Source organism: Xenopus tropicalis, chromosome 6, assembly GCF_000004195.4.
Source record: "Xenopus tropicalis strain Nigerian chromosome 6, UCB_Xtro_10.0, whole genome shotgun sequence".
In the NCBI taxonomy this organism is placed as follows: domain Eukaryota; kingdom Metazoa; phylum Chordata; class Amphibia; order Anura; family Pipidae; genus Xenopus; species Xenopus tropicalis.
Window position 1 is genome coordinate 45398200 of NC_030682.2, and position 16258 is coordinate 45414457.

Consider the following 16258-nt stretch of genomic DNA (forward strand, 5'->3'; position numbering starts at 1 on the left):
GAATATCCCATTCTTGGGCTGTTTTCAGTTGAAACAGAATAGTGCTAGTTTTTCTATTTACCGTTTTTTCCATGAATATAATATTCCATTCCTTTTACAAATGTATTTGTGCGTCAACAATATATTTGTCATATTTAAATTTCATATCCTGCTTTTATAAGGCAGGTTTTGTCTGTACAGCTGCTTGCTATCCTTCAACATCTTTGCCTTGCTGGTTTGTTTCTCTATTATCTCAGTAAATTTTACATTATGATACGTGGTGACATGTTATGTGTCACCATCTCATGCATAAACAGTATGTTTCTCTTTCATAGATTTTTATGGAGGAGGTTATAGATGATGCTGTTAACAGATTTATGGTGTAGAGCCTACCTGCATGATTTGAATTGTCAATAACTGTAAAAGAGTGGTTCTCTAGGTGGGAATGGCTGTCTTGCTGGGCTAAAAGCTGTGCTTGGGGAGCTTAGTCTGGAGGTCAGATAGGGGGAGATTTAGAGAACATGCTTATTTCTTGTACTTGATACTCTCAGAACTCAAAAGAGTTTTAGTGCCAGTATCACTTTAACCTTTATTTAAACATAAAGGTTAAAGTGATACTGGCACTAAAACTCTTTAAAATATGAATGTACATTAAAAGTTACCTGTACGTCATGTTGGTCATTTTCTGCTGATAGGGCTGCTTTTGAAAGTAATTATGTTGGGTTGAAAAACCCAACATACTGTTCTTCGACTTCAGCTTATTCTTCCGCTTTTTCTTCTTCCTCTTCTTCTTCTTCTTCTTAGCTCCCCCCATTTTCGAAACGCTACTCCTCCTACACTTCTTCGCCCTATAGCGGAGCAGGTTGCTTGTGCTTTTCTGAGTGATCCCGCCGCTGTCTTTTTGTGGCGCCGCTCCGAACACCCCAATTTTCCCATTGACTTTGACAGGGAAGATTTTCAAACTGCTGCCACTCTTACAGCTTTGAAGCTACACCCCTCAAACTTGAATCACATAATCATGGGGTCACTCGGAATGAAAAAGGGGCATTTGTTGGATGATCCAAAGTGGGAGGGTCCAACAGCAGCCAATCAAATTTTACCCATTGACTTTTATGGGGAAATTGAAACTGCTGTCAATCTTACAGCTTTGAGGCTACACTCCCCAAACTTGAATCACTTAGTCCTGGGGCCCGCCTGAATGAAAATGAAATGATGATTTTTTGATGCCCAAAAGTGGGCGGAGCTGATAAGATTTTACCCTGCTGCCATTCTCACAGTATTAACACCAGGGTCCCCAACCTTTCCACAGTTGGTCAATGGGGTACTGCAGTTTTAGTTTTGAAAAGTGGGTGGAGCCACCAACAGCCAATCAGATTTCACCTATAAACTTCATATGTTTACATTTAAACTGCTGCCTTTCTTTAAATATTAATACTAAGGTCCCCAAACTTTGCAGAGACACCTTGTAACTGCGGTTCAGAGTTAGAAAAAGTGGGTGGAGCCACCAACAGCCAATCAGATTTTAACTATTGATTTTGGGGAAATTCAACCTGCTGCCATTCTCACAGTGTTAACACCAGGGTCACCAGGGGACTGCATTTTTAGGTTTTAAAAAGTGGGTGGAGCCACCATCAGACACCTATTGTTTTTTTTTTGTTTAAATTTTAAATCTGCCAAATAAAATTAAAGCAATGGACATAAAAAGATATGTGCCTTATATAATATTGATACATTGTTTCTCTTTTGTCCTTCTGACACTATGCATCATTTACTTATATATACACTTATACCTAGTCTAGAAAGGATTATCTCAGATTAAATCACATTTCTAGACTGGCACCCAGCACTGTAGAAATCTATTTTTGCTATTGGTGACTAATATTTGAGGACTCTTGTGCTGCAGCCATTGGATCTTTTTTAAAACATGATCTGTCTTCATTTTTAATGGTTAACTTAAACTTAATCTGTGATTTCCACTTCATGTAGGTGTCCCATAAGTATTATACATTCTGCATTAGCACTCTTAAAAGTACCAAACGTCTGTCATGTAAAATAAATCACTAGGAAGAGTTACACAAGTAAATGTGAGTGCATGTAAATAATAAAAAGCATATAAGGTATAATATACAGTCATACATGAAATATAAATGTTTTAAAGATCCCTGCAGGTCCCTGAGAGTATATAAACCAAGCTGTAGTTCACGTGCTACTATAGGGGGCTGATTTACTAAGACACGATTTCGAATCCGAATTGGAAAAATTCCGATTGGAAACGAACATTTTGCGACTTTTTCGTATTTGTTGCGATTTTTTCAGCGTCTTTAAGATTTTTGCGTAAAAACGCGAGTTTTTCGGCGTCTTTACGATTTTTGCGTAAAAACGCGAGTTTTTCGACGTCAAAAGTCGCGATTTTTTCGTAGCGTTAACACTTGCGCGCAAAGTCGCGCCTTTTTCGTAGCGTTAAAACTTAAAAGGCGCGACGTTTCGCGCAAGTTTTAACGCTATGAAAAAATCGCGACTTTGCGCAACTTTCGTAAAGACGTCGAAAAAACTCGCGTTTTTACGCAAAAATCGTAAAAGACGCCGAAAAACTCGCGTTTTTACGCAAAAAATCGCAAAGACCCCGAAAAAATCGCAAAATTACCGATCATTACGAAAAAAACGCAATCAGACGCATTCGGCCCGTTCGTGGGTTAGTAAATGTGCCCCTAGGAGTTCCAAAACATAAGAAGGAGCCTCTTTTCAATTTCTTGGTCAGTTCTATGCTACCTCAGCACTGTACCTATATTACTCCATTCCTGGAAGTCAGATTTATTGGTATAAGAAATGACATACTACCTTGCAGCATATTTATAGCATATTTCTGTATTTAAAAAACCAAGGCACCACGTGATAGTGACCAGATTATCATCTGTTCTCAGAAATCAAGGATAAGCCTGGGTGCCTGCTGGTTGGTATGCAGATTTAGGCTAAAGCATTTTGCCTTTTAGCACTTTGAATTATCTCTTGAATTATTTTTATAGAGAGAAAGGCAACTATGTTTTGTATAATTAAAAAAAAATCCGCCATATCAAAATATTCTTTGTTATAGCTCCTAGATTAAATATACTGTATACTTAAGGTTGATAAGCTTGTGCATATTAAAAAAAAAATCCACCATTCTAAATATCCTTTGTGATAGCTCCCAGACAAAAGTATATCTGCTTATTTTTATATTATGTCTTGTACATTATTGTTTTTAATTCTGTAATAATTACTATAGAATAAATCAAAGAGAGATTATTGTATGAGTGCAATAACACAATATATAGATATGTATGTATATAAATAAGTTAATTTAGGACTCATTTCAGGGTAATGCCCAGGTGCTGCTCCACTACTTTAGTATCAAAGGGCATAGTCTGGGTCCTTAGTCTGGCTCTATTATATAAAAAACTTTGTATTCAGATATCTGTCAATTGTATTGACACATTGCTCAAAGGAAGGAGTGCACTTTGACCCAAGTACCTTTAATGAAAGTGGTGTTACATGCAACTGACTGCAGGGAAAAGTGCGAGTTGACCGTTGCTCTTACAGATGGATGGTTAATAAATCAGACACTATGGGGCACATTTACTAACCCACGAACGGGCCGAATGAGTCCGATTGCGTTTTTTTCGTAATGATCGGTAATTTTGCGATTTTTTCTTATTTTTTGCGATTTTTTTGGCGTATTTACGATTTTTGCGTAAAAACGCGAGTTTTTCGTAGCCATTACGAATGTTGCGCAAAGTCGCGATTTTTTCGTAGCGTTAAAACTTGCGCAAAACGTTGCGCCTTTTAAGTTTTAACGCTACGAAAAAGGCGCGACTTTGCGCGCAAGTGTTAACGCTACGAAAAAATCGCGACTTTGCGCAACTTTCGTAATGGCTACGAAAACTCGCGTTTTTATGCAAAAATCGTAAGGACGCCAAAAAAATCGCAAAAAATACGAAAAAGTCGCAAAATGTTCGTTTCCAATCGGAATTTTTCCAATTCGGATTCGAAATCGTGTCTTAGTAAATCAGCCCCTATATGTTAATTACATTTTCATCCTTTCTACTTTTAATGTTTCATCAATAGATTTAGTAAAAAATGTTTCACTCCCTGATGGTCAAACAGGAAAAATAATTCTCCAGATCCACAAAGCTGCTCTTTGAGGCACTTAGGGGTTCCATACTTCAGTCCTTACAGAATAGGTTTGCTTCTAGAAAATATTTAGAAGATGTTTTTATGTTGCACTATGTTCTGTTAGTTGCATAATGTAATGGAAATTAAACATTGATTTGATCGAAATAAGGATTGATAGAAATAAAGGATCCAAAATGCTGGGGTTCTGGAGTTTTTCAGATAAGTGATCTTTCAGTCATTGTGATCACCATGTCTGCTAGAAAACATTTACAAACATTTTAACAAAAACTTTTAAACATAAAATAAACCCAAATAGTATTGTTTTGCCACCAATACGGAGTTATGATTAGTTATCATCAAGTACAAGGTTCTGTTTTATTAATACAGATTAATACAGAAATAGAAGAAATCATTGTAAGCCATTCTTGGCAGACTCCTTTAGAACAGAATCACACTCACAATAGCTGTTACCTGTTGGACATCCAGCAGACCTACACCTCTTTGCTTATGGAAGATACTGGGAACTGGGACTTACAGCAGTGTCTCCACCTAGTGGGCACTAAGGAGTACACCTCAGGGGGATTCCACTAGGAAAAGAAATCACACACAATTTGCGGTAACAAAAATTAACCTTATCTAAAGGAGAATAAGCTATACATCTTAAATGCAAATACAAGCAATGTAAACCCTGCACTAGGGACATGTGAAACTGTTTCCCTGTTACCTATTCAATAAAATGTTGCAGATGAAGTTAACTGATGCTGACCTATATTAAACCATTTTTAAGTCATCAACCATCTGTGTATTAATCCTTATAGAAAATACTTTAAATGATGGGATATATGGGAAAGAATTGGTATATCTAGAAGTATAACCAATACTGTGTATATAAAAAGAAGGGAAAAGAAAAAGGTCATCTAAGGTTTCTATATGGCTTGTAATTTACCACCCAGTATGTTGGAAATTATCCTTTGTATACATTTGATATAAAGGCTAGGCATATACCAGAGATTGTAAGGCTAGCAACCCAACATGCAGACTACAGTATTTTGCCAAGTACAAAAGTCTAGACATATGAAGTTACAGTCACATTTTAACTCAGTGACATGGCTTTTCTAGGCAAGTGAAGAGTATAAAGTAGAAATGCAATTATGAGTACTGTATTTTACTGTCATCCTTTTTATATAATATAAATCTCGGGAAAAGGTGCAAGGATTGTAGTTACTGTTCAAATGATCTTGTATTCTTCTTTTTGCCAGAAATGTAAGTACAGTTCTGTGATGAGCAACACTTGCAGCTTATACTGCAAGGTTTGAACCCTTGCATGATGTTGGTTGGCTTTTTTATCTATGTTACACATTGCAATGTCTATAAATGTGCAGCAGAAAACAAAAAGACTACTGGGCAACCCATCTATTTAAGTGGGCACCACTGGGGACTGGGTGTGCAGGGGATTTGATCAGATTCTGCCCAGTCCCCATGATGCAGCCATCGGGTGGAATGCCGCTGCTACATTTTTGCTTCCCTAGGCCTGGCCCTTTTGGCCTGATTACAAATCTAGGCCTGATTTTAATAGAATGTTTATGAAATTAAGGAGCATGTCAAGTACATTTCTGTGAATAAGATAACTTGCTCCATGAGGCAAGCCATATATTTTACCATGAAACATGATATAATGATAGCTTTTCGTTCTGCTAGCTGAAATTCATTTCATTATTCATTCCCTTCTCATAATACTGAATAATACATTTTAAAATCCCATGTTTATATTCAGGGTATTTTTAAGCAAAAACTGTATACTTATCCTAAAATACATGTTTTCATACTAGACTTTGCTCAGAAATATTTTTCAAGAACTGAAATTATTTTAAATCTATGAAATAAATATCAACTTCAGCCTAAAAACATAACCCTTAGCGGCCGAATGCGTCCGATTGTGTTTTTTTCGTAATGATCGGTATTTTGCGATTTTTTCGGCGCCTTTACGACTTTTTCGGAAATTGTCGCGACTTTTTCGTCACCAATACGATTTGCGCAAAAAAACGTGAGTTTTTCGTAGCCGTTACGATGCGCTCGTATTTTGTCGCGACTTTTTCGTAGCCTTCGTGCCGAGTACGAAAGATTCGGATTCATTCAAGCTTCAGTATGGTGACTTTACTTGGGCCAGGTTGGAGCTGCAGAGTGCCATTGAGTCCTATGGGAGGCTTCCAAAATCATGCTAAGTCTGAAAGTTTCGGCCGCCGCTTACGAGCGCTCAATACGAAAAAGTCGCGACAAGATACGAGCGCATCGTAATGGCTAAGAAAAACTCGCGTTTTGTCGCGCAATTCGTATTGGTAACGAAAAAGTCGCAACAATTTCTGAAAAAGTCGTAAAGGCGCCGAAAAAATTGCAACAAATACAAAAAAGTCGCAAAATGTTCGTTTTCCAATCGGATTTTTCCAATTCGGATTCAAATTCGTTTCTTAGTAAATGTGCCCCTTGGTGTACAGAGGGGGTCAATTTTATTGAATTAAAACACATGCATAACTAAAGCTTGATGCATCTTTATTCACAATAGCTTAGACAACACTCTTCCTACTTTATTGCAGATATTACAAATATGTTTCCTTTCAGATAGCGTTTAAGAACATAATTGCTGAACTAATATCACCCCCCCCCCCCCAGTATATCATATTGAAAAAATTGTGATGAGCTTAAAGGGATTATTTATTAATTTTTTTCTGTGCTAAAATCATGAATTGTAAATATGGTACAAAAAATCAAATTTCCAATATTTATTATGTGAAAAAAAAAGTGAAAACCTCAAATGCAAAAATTCAGCATCTGAAAGCTTGCCAGCTTATGTAGAAGGCACTGGTAGCTGTCTCAGGCAAAATTGTAACTATTCCTTCAGTTCAATTCTTTTGAAGACCCGTATTTGAGTTTTTTGCTTTGTTTTTTTCGATCATGTTTTTTTAATCCAGATATTTTTTGATAAAAACTTTTTTTAAAATGTGGAGTTCATTCGAAGTAGAAAATATATAAAAATTTCACAAATTTGCATTTTGATAATTAAGCCCCTCCCCCTCCTATTTTATTTAGGTAACACATTCCTTTATTTAAATATCTAACTGGGTAACATGAATCTATATATTTTGTTTGCTGTTAGCACTTTCTTCTGGGATCAAAGAAAAGAACAGTCATTTCCTATAATATGCTAAAGAGAATGTTTTGATTACTTGCCACTGTAGCCTAAAATTAGACCGCATTTAAGTGCTTATTTTCTAGTAATCTCATTAAAATGCTCTGGAATGAAATTTTGCATCGCTATGTGTAAGCAACATATGCAGCTACTTGGTTTCATAAGGCGAAAACTGTCTCCCTGCAGCAAATGAGTAATTAAGCTGACAAACAAGCAATACACAAGGCAATTCTATACTTATATAGTTGGTAGTAATCTACAGCACATTTTGTGGTATAAATAATATAAGCCTCTGAGCCATTAGAGGGGATGTAATAAAATTAGCTCTTTCCAGCAATAAAATGAATTCTCCAGTGCAAATAACATGCTTTCAGTGCTTCGTTTATAGAGCAGAATGTAATCTAGAAATACATTTAACAATTATCTTTGCTAAGTGACTGTGGCCTGTGTAAACAAATAATAAAATCAAGAGCCATGTTGTTTCTATACAGAGCTACCTAAAGTTAAACTATTCAATGCGTAGACACAACACACATACCAAAATTGAATTCCTACCTGTTTAAATATGTATCAAAGGAACAACTATACAGCAAATACTTCCACACTGCTGATCTTGCCATGCACTAAGGGCATCGCGAGTCTTTTTCAGCGATTTCGGGAAATCGCGCCGCCGTGTGTGCCATCCCGCCGGCGACTTACATGTTCGCCGGTGGGATGGCGGGTCATGGCAACTCGGGGAGATTAGTCGCCCGCGAACAGGGAGTTTTGTCGCGGGCGACTAATCTCCCCATGTGTCAGAGCCCTAAAAGTGCCAGTAACACCAGAAAATGAAGATGCCTCTAATGAAAGTAATGAATAAGTTTCTGTTTCATTTATTCTATAATGTTGAACCTGTACAATTAGCGGAAAGCATCATGTTTCTATGGCAAGGTTATGTACATGTATTACCTAAGAGCTATGGCAAATGTAGTACAGGTATGGGATCCTTTATCCGGAAACCCATTATCCAGAAAGCTCCGAATTACGGAAAGCCTGTCTCTCATAGACTCCATTTTAATCAAATAATTCAGAATTTTAAAACTGATTTCCCTTTTCTCTGTAATAATAAAACAGTACCTTGTAATTGATCCCAACTAAGATATAAATAATCCTTATTGGATGGAAAATAATCCTATTGGGTTTAATTAATGGTTTATTGATGTTTTAGTAGGCTTATGGTATGGAGACCCAAATTACGGAAAGACCCCTTATCCGGAATACCCTTGGTCCTGAGCTTTTCTGGATAATGGGTCCTATACCTGTATTCTGATCTCTGCTTCTTGTGGCAGAGATCAAAATGCAGATACTCGATAGTGGGCTTTTCCAGGGCTAGAAACCGGTGCTTCATTGACTCTTTTATAAATTAAACATTTCTTTATTTTTTAATTGTTGTTCCTTTACTAACCAACTGCAAGAGTTTATACTTTAGTCATCATATACATACTGCCTTACTGTCCTCTATACTTCAACCTCAATTTCACTGTTGATTTATGAACAGATAAAAAAAATAAAAGCAAATCTATAACTAACAGTAAAACTAGAAGACAGAAAAGACAGTAGAAATAGCCAAAGTGTAGACAAAAAAAGAGAGAAAGAGGAGAAAGAAGAGAGATTGGAAAACAACAAGAAAAGGGGGGCCAAACCCAAACGTTTACTGTGGGTCCTATGCTTTATAAAACCACAAACTGTAAATGCCAAGTATTCCAAATAATAGTTCCCATAACTGTATATGTATATATCTAATATTATTATATCTATTATTAATACCTTGCTATTTTCCCTAAAATAATAGTTCAGTCTCTAATTAGAAAACTAAATCCACTTCCTAAAAATGGAGACTTCTTCAACATCTTCTTCAACATCTTCCTCCATACCATTCAGAATGATATATACAGTATATACATTTCTGTATGTTTGCTTTGTTAAGCCCACTCTCTCTTTAAGTACAACAGAAATGTTATTATAATCTAACCCTTATTCTTGTCTTATGTTTGATTGTAAGTTTTTTTTTTTTATTGTACACTGATTTTGCACAGAACTACACTTATTTTTTCCTGCACTGGATGGCCTGTTTATTCACAGATAAACTGTTAACTGCAAAGGCACAGAAGCTGCTTTATATGATCTTAAAAAAATCTTATCTCAGGAAACACATGCCTTTTTTAATTACATGTCATTGTATTGGATTATTTGGCATTTATGATGTATTTCAACAATATAGACATTATAATGCATTATTTCACTGATATTTCTTGCTGTGTAGTTGTGTCTGTATCATGTTGTTACATAGAAATACAAATTGATAAGTTCATTAATATGGGCCCAATATTCATTATTCAATATTCAATATTCACTCAGTGATGTTACATAAACTGTCCTTTCAGATTTCAAGTTTACACATAATTTAATATGTTTAGTTTTGTATGAACTAGTGAATATTCAGTTTATGCAATTTCTGTTTTGTTATACGCAAACCTAAATGTAAACTGTTGATGTTATTCAATTTTAGGTTGGCTCCATGAGCTTGGAAAAAGGCTGGAATCTCCTTTCCACAGCAATGATTCACAAGGAGGTCCCACTATCAGAAGTACCTACATTGCTTCCCTATATTTTACTCTCAGCAGTCTAACCAGTGTTGGGTTTGGAAATGTTTCAGCTAACACTGATGTAGAAAAGATCTTCTCCATCTGTATAATGTTGATTGGAGGTATGCATGCCACTCTTTCCTTCAGTTGGGCTTATTTATCATTTTAAAAAAACTCAAATGCTTGTCTTTTTATTAAGAATTAACTATTTTGAACTGAAATACCATGAATTTTTTAGTTTACAAATTCAAATAAAACTTAAAAACACAATTAATAAAATATGATATTAATAGAATATTTGAAAAGATGAAAATATGATATACATATTGAAAATATGGCTTGACTTTGCCTGGGATAACTCCCATTAACTTTCACATGAACGTGCAAGCTTTTAGCTGCCAAATGTTTACATTTGAGTTTTTGGGTTTTTGCACTTAATAAAAAAGAGACATTTTGTGGCAGCCATACTCAAGTAAAATGTACAGATCTGTGCCTTCTTATATCACTTTTTTCTTTTGAAGGATAGAGTTAATAATGCTAAAAATACTAAAGTTAATACTAAAATGTAAATACTTTTGCTTCTTGAGAATGGGATGAGTTCATGAACAATCAGAATATCCAAGGCTATTGTGATACTAATATCTACAGTTAGCATTAGTGGTTGTATTTATAGTTTATGTATGTGAGTGTATAGATTGGTAAGTATAGGTTTGTGTGTGCTGGGTTTACTTGGAAGGGTTGCACTTGATGGACTTTTTTCAACCCTATGTAACTATGTAACTATGTAACTAAAAAGTAGATTTCCTGAGTTTTCACATTAAAAAATGTTTTTAATTTGGATAGTGCAGGGCCAGAAAAGCTCACAAACATTTATTTCTGAATTATCTGGAATTGTTCCTTGTGCCAAAGACAGAGTGAAATGATGACATAGTTGTGTACTATAACTGAGAGGCTACCATTGGTTAAACAAACTATAATTTAATATGGCAAGAAGGGGCCATAATCAATACATCAAATAAATGATAAGGTATCAGTACTTAAACATGTACCCCTAGATGATATAGCAATAACCTTCCTTCGTGAAGGATTCGGCTGAATACCAAACCAAATTCTAATTAGCATATGCTAATTAGGTTTTCGGAAGGGTTAAAAATTTAAACATCCGTGTTTACGTGACAAAAAGTCACATAATTTTTAGGATTTGTATTTGGTTCAGCCAGGAGCCGAATCTGAATCCTGCCGAAAAAGGCCAAATCTTGAACCGAATCCTTGATTCAATGCATCCCTATTACCAAACTTTGCAAGGGATGAGGTAGGATCTAACTACTGACTATGTTTTTACCTTTATTCTCATTTTCACAGCATGCTATCTATCATATCTCTTATTATTAGTTATGAGATGAAACCATTGTAATCAATTGGCAACAAAACTGAACAAATAATTGTCCAGGAGAATTTTGAAGTTAAAGTCTTCTCATACCTGTATTAGGAACTGAGACACATCTTTAACTACTTCTAATTATACAATTTCCTTTTCTTTTCTTTTAAAAAGGAACTTTTATAATAGTGAAAACTGATGGAATAGAATGGGAAAAATCTATTTTATAAATTGCTTAACTGCTAATAAAAGTTTCATAAACTAGATTACTGTGAAGATGAAAGAACACATAATTAAAATCCCTTAAATTATCTCATTGTCATTTCTTAGAATCACCATTTATCAACACATTTCATTTCTGTTACCTAGTATAGAAGAAAACTTTCTTAATCATAAAATTGGATTTTATCTAATGTTATTGAATATTTGTGCCTAAACCTGTTGAGGAAAGAAACATGATTTCCTAATTACTTTTTCAAATTTTTGTTGGAAACATCATTGTTTGTGAATTAGAAATGATTAGTGATTAGCGAATTTTTTGGCAGGTATGGATTCACAGCGAATTTCCGCATTTCGCCATTGGCGAATTGTTTTGTGAAACTTCTGCGAAAATTCGCAACAGAAAAATTAGTCGTGTGTCCAAAAAAGGTGCGGTCGCGTAAAAATGGGAGCAGCTGTGGCAAAATATGTGCAGTATCGGCAAAAAAAGCTGCGCATGACAAAAAAAAATGCGCCCGGAAACAAAGTCGTGGGCAACAAACAAGTTGTGTGACAAACAAATTCTGCTGGTTTTTCGCGACTTTATTGAAGCAAAATAGAACAGATTCACTTATCACTAGAAATGATGCTTGCTGATATTGATTTATATATTTTATTAATTATTTATTCATCTATTTCTCTTGATTTCTTTTTACAGCCTTGATGCATGCTTTAGTGTTTGGCAATGTAACTGCCATAATACAGCGCATGTACTCCAGATGGTCTCTTTATCATACAAGAACTAAAGATCTAAAAGATTTTATACGGGTACATCACCTACCGCAACAATTAAAGCAAAGAATGCTTGAATATTTTCAAACCAACTGGTCAGTCAATAATGGAATAGATTCTCATGAGGTAACCACATATGTTTGCTTTAATATATCAAAGCCTTTGCCTTAATGTTATATTAATATGGTCAGTATTAAATCTGTCAAGTAGACTTTACTAAACCGAAACTTTATTATGGGACTTAAGACTTCCAGCATTGGAGGAATTGGTGTAAGCTTTGAATTTCTGAATATATCTGTCTGCATTGTTCAGGCACACAATACTATGTTCATAAAATAGTCCTGTTTAATATTTTTAGATCTAGCATGAACCAACAGTTTATATCATATTATATGGCTTATTAAAGAGCCCTACCAACTGGAATATATTTAGCATTTTACATCTTTTCCCTTGAGCCACCGTTTTGTGATGGGCTGTGTGTTCCCTCAGAGATCACCTGACAGGAACTAATGCAGCTCTAACTGCAACAGGGAGAAGTGTGAGAGAAAAAGACAGCACTTTATTCATTAATTGGCTGATGTGACCTAGCAGTATGTTTGTCCTCCGTGGTTTGTTGGTGACCCTGAATCGTATGAACCTTAGTAACTAATATGGCAATTTGCTATTTATACTTAACAAGTATATTTTTGTGAAGCAGGGTTTTACATGTGATCTTTTCTAAACAATATATTTTTAGAAAGACCTTCATTATTTTGGGGTATAGTTTAACTTTAACCACAAATCACTATTCCAGCCTCAGTATTTTATTTAAAGTATTATTACATTAAGAACCGATTGAGAGCATCTTGAAAATTTAAACTTTTTCTGAAATGTGGCCTTTCATTTTTGCATTATAAAAAAACAACAAAAACCTTAATTAATATAAAGAAGTTGAGTTGTGATAGGCTATCTTCACATTTAAAAGCCCTGTACCCCTTATTACTTTAAATGGTCGTTGGCTTTCTCTTCTCTTAATGCATACTTTTTATTAGTGATGTGCAAGGTATAATGCTCACACAATAAGACTAATACTGACTGCCCATATAAACTAACTTTGCATTTACAAGGCTTACATGACATTTTATGATACAGTACCAAGTCTAGAGAACGTAACTTTCCAACGCAAGTTAAGCCCCGTTTATGCATTCCATTCACTATCTTCTGGTTTTTCTAACCAGTTTTCAGGGCTTATTATACTATACTATATAGTATAGTAGTAAATTATACTATTTGGTTATAGTAGTACATTCCTTTTGTATGATATTCAGTGGAAAATCCTGGTATTATTATTACGGTAGAAACTTTTCTAAATTACTTTTCTACTCTTCCCCACTTTAAAGCAATCCTTATTAGAAGGAGAAGGAAAACTCTGCTTTCACCCAAATGTCACCCACTTCCTCCCCATACCACCACTTTGTCTCAAAAGTGTCTTTAAGTGTACCATCTTTAAAAATGCAAAGTTGCACAGTGAGTTTTACAGTCGTCATCTCAGGGCATTTGGGGATCACTGCAGCAGCATTAGCAGTCAAAGCCAGCAGTCAGAAATGGGGTTTCACATAGAGAGACACTTTTGAGAGTGGTGGCATGAGGGTAGCTGTTTAAAGGAGTCTGGGATAGGTGGGAGGGCTTGTTGAGCATTAACAATTGGGTTAGCACTTTTGCTGAGCTCTAACACACTATGGACCAGGATAGCTCAAAATAGAACCAATTCAGATGAATTACACATTGATTTGTTTTGACCAATGTGTCAGTTTTTAAAAATAAAACTTTCCTGTCAGGGAAAAGTGGTTATTAACAAACAGGCCTGTAGTAATGGGTCTGAATTATAGCTCCACATTATCGCTGCCAATCTGTAGTATGCCAGACATCAGTAATCCTAGAGATGGAAAGATGCAAAGTTGGCTTGGCAACCGCAGAAAGATAACTTTTGCAGAGATGCCTTTATAATGCCAACGTTTGAATGTCTCAAATGTAGTGTTTTAGTCAATGATTTATACAGTTGCCTCTTTAACTAAATCTCAAAGGTGACCATTCACTAAATGCTCCCTCACCATTGTGCTTCACTTTGTATTAAAAGAAATATCATCCACAAAAGTTAATGGAGTCCTTGGCCAAGCTAGGGGACACAAAATTAAGACAAAGCCAATTTTCCAAATATTGTTATAGTTATATCATATATTTTTATGTATCTAGTCCCGTCATCATGTTCTTCTATCATAACTATTATTTAAAACTGTAAAAATCATGAGCTTATTTTGTTTATCATATACAAGGACCATATGGTGATGAATAAGTCAACCCATTTATCATTCATAAAAGCAACATAAAAGGCTTTTGGTATTAAAGAAAGTAGACTTCAAGACACTTTGTTGGGTGGATTTATTAAAGCACAATGTTGCATTACAATAATACATTGAGTTAAGGTTATGTTTTGAAACATACACGACACACTTAATTTATATTGCGCATAAAAGTTTTCCTGAATTTCATTAATTCAGTCCCTGTTTTCCGCAGCTTTTGAAAGATTTTCCAGATGAGCTGCGCTCAGATATCACCATGTACTTGAACAAGGAGATCCTACAACTATCCCTTTTTGAAAGCGCTAGTCGCGGATGCCTCAGGTCTTTGTCTCTACATATCAAAACCTCCTTTTGTGCTCCTGGGGAGTACCTTCTACGGCAGGGAGATGCTTTGCAGGCAATTTATTTGGTGTGCTCAGGTTCTATGGAAGTGTTAAAGGATGGAATGGTGCTGGCAATTCTAGGTATAACAGTTTGTCAACGGGCGTTGTGAAAATCTTTGTTTCCTGCAAAACATTTTTAGTTCTTCTTATGGACACAATACAAATCTGTTAGATGTTACATACATATTAGTTTGCCAATATGTACTGCATACAGGATACTGGTACAGGTATGGGATCCCTGATCCAGAAACCCGATATCCAGAAAGCTCCGAATTACAGAAAGCCAGTCTTCCTTAGACTCCATTTTAATCAAATAATTCAGATTTTTAAAATTGATTTCCTTTTTCTCTGTAAAAATAAAACAGTGCTTTGTATTTGACCCCAAGTAAGATATAATTAATCCTTGCTGGGTGCAAAATAATCCTATTGGGTTTAATTTATGTTTTACAGATTTTTTTTAGTAGACATAGGGGCACATTTACTAACCCACGAACGGGCCGAATGCGTCCGATTGCGTTTTTTTCGTAATGATCGGTATTTTGCGATTTTTTCGGAAAATTATCGCGACTTTCGGAATGGCTACGAAAAACTCGCGTTTTTTCGCGCAAATCGTAAATCGCAAATCAAATTCTTCCAATTCGCTCGGAATGCGTGTCTTAGTAAATCAGCCCCTTAAGGTATGAAGATCCAAATTACGGAAAGACCCCTGATCCAGAATAACCTTGGTCCTGAGCATTCTGGATAGCAGGTCCTATACCTGTACTGCATTTACAATTTAAATATATGGTGAAATGAATGTTCTTATTAATAATTATTTTGATTAAAAAAAAATGAATGCACAAATATTTAGTTTTTTACAAAGAATCCTGTTTAGAAGCAACATTCACCAATTAAACACACATCAGCATTTATAAAGTTTGAAAAGCTTCTGATGAGGGTGGAAGGATCCTATATAAATATAGAAGTCCTTAGTTTAAAAGAGTAAACTGACCCTTCTTTTATCAGGCTCAGTAACTTTCAGAAAATAAACCTGAGGCCGGACTGTTGAATTTCAGCCCACATTTTGAATTTTCTGAGGGTGGTATCCAGTGTTTTACCCCTAGGATGTTCACAAGCTCCCTGTCTATTCCCTCCTTTTGTGAATATAGTCCCTTTGCTTGCGACGCGTGACTGGCAAGGAGATGTGTACCAACAGCATCACACCTTTAAAGGGATATCTCCTTTCTTATACT

General features: G+C 35.5%; 1 protein-coding gene across 1 annotated transcript in view; it reads left to right on the plus strand.

The window, feature by feature from the left end:
- kcnh8 (potassium channel, voltage gated eag related subfamily H, member 8) overlaps positions 1–16258 on the plus strand; it is a 148555-nt gene that overhangs the window by 106510 nt on the left and 25787 nt on the right. Inside the window, exons 9-11 of the mRNA XM_031904503.1 lie at positions 9861–10058; positions 12231–12430; positions 14858–15107. Coding sequence (XP_031760363.1) covers positions 9861–10058; positions 12231–12430; positions 14858–15107 — 648 coding nt within the window. The remainder of the gene's footprint in view (positions 1–9860; positions 10059–12230; positions 12431–14857; positions 15108–16258) is intronic.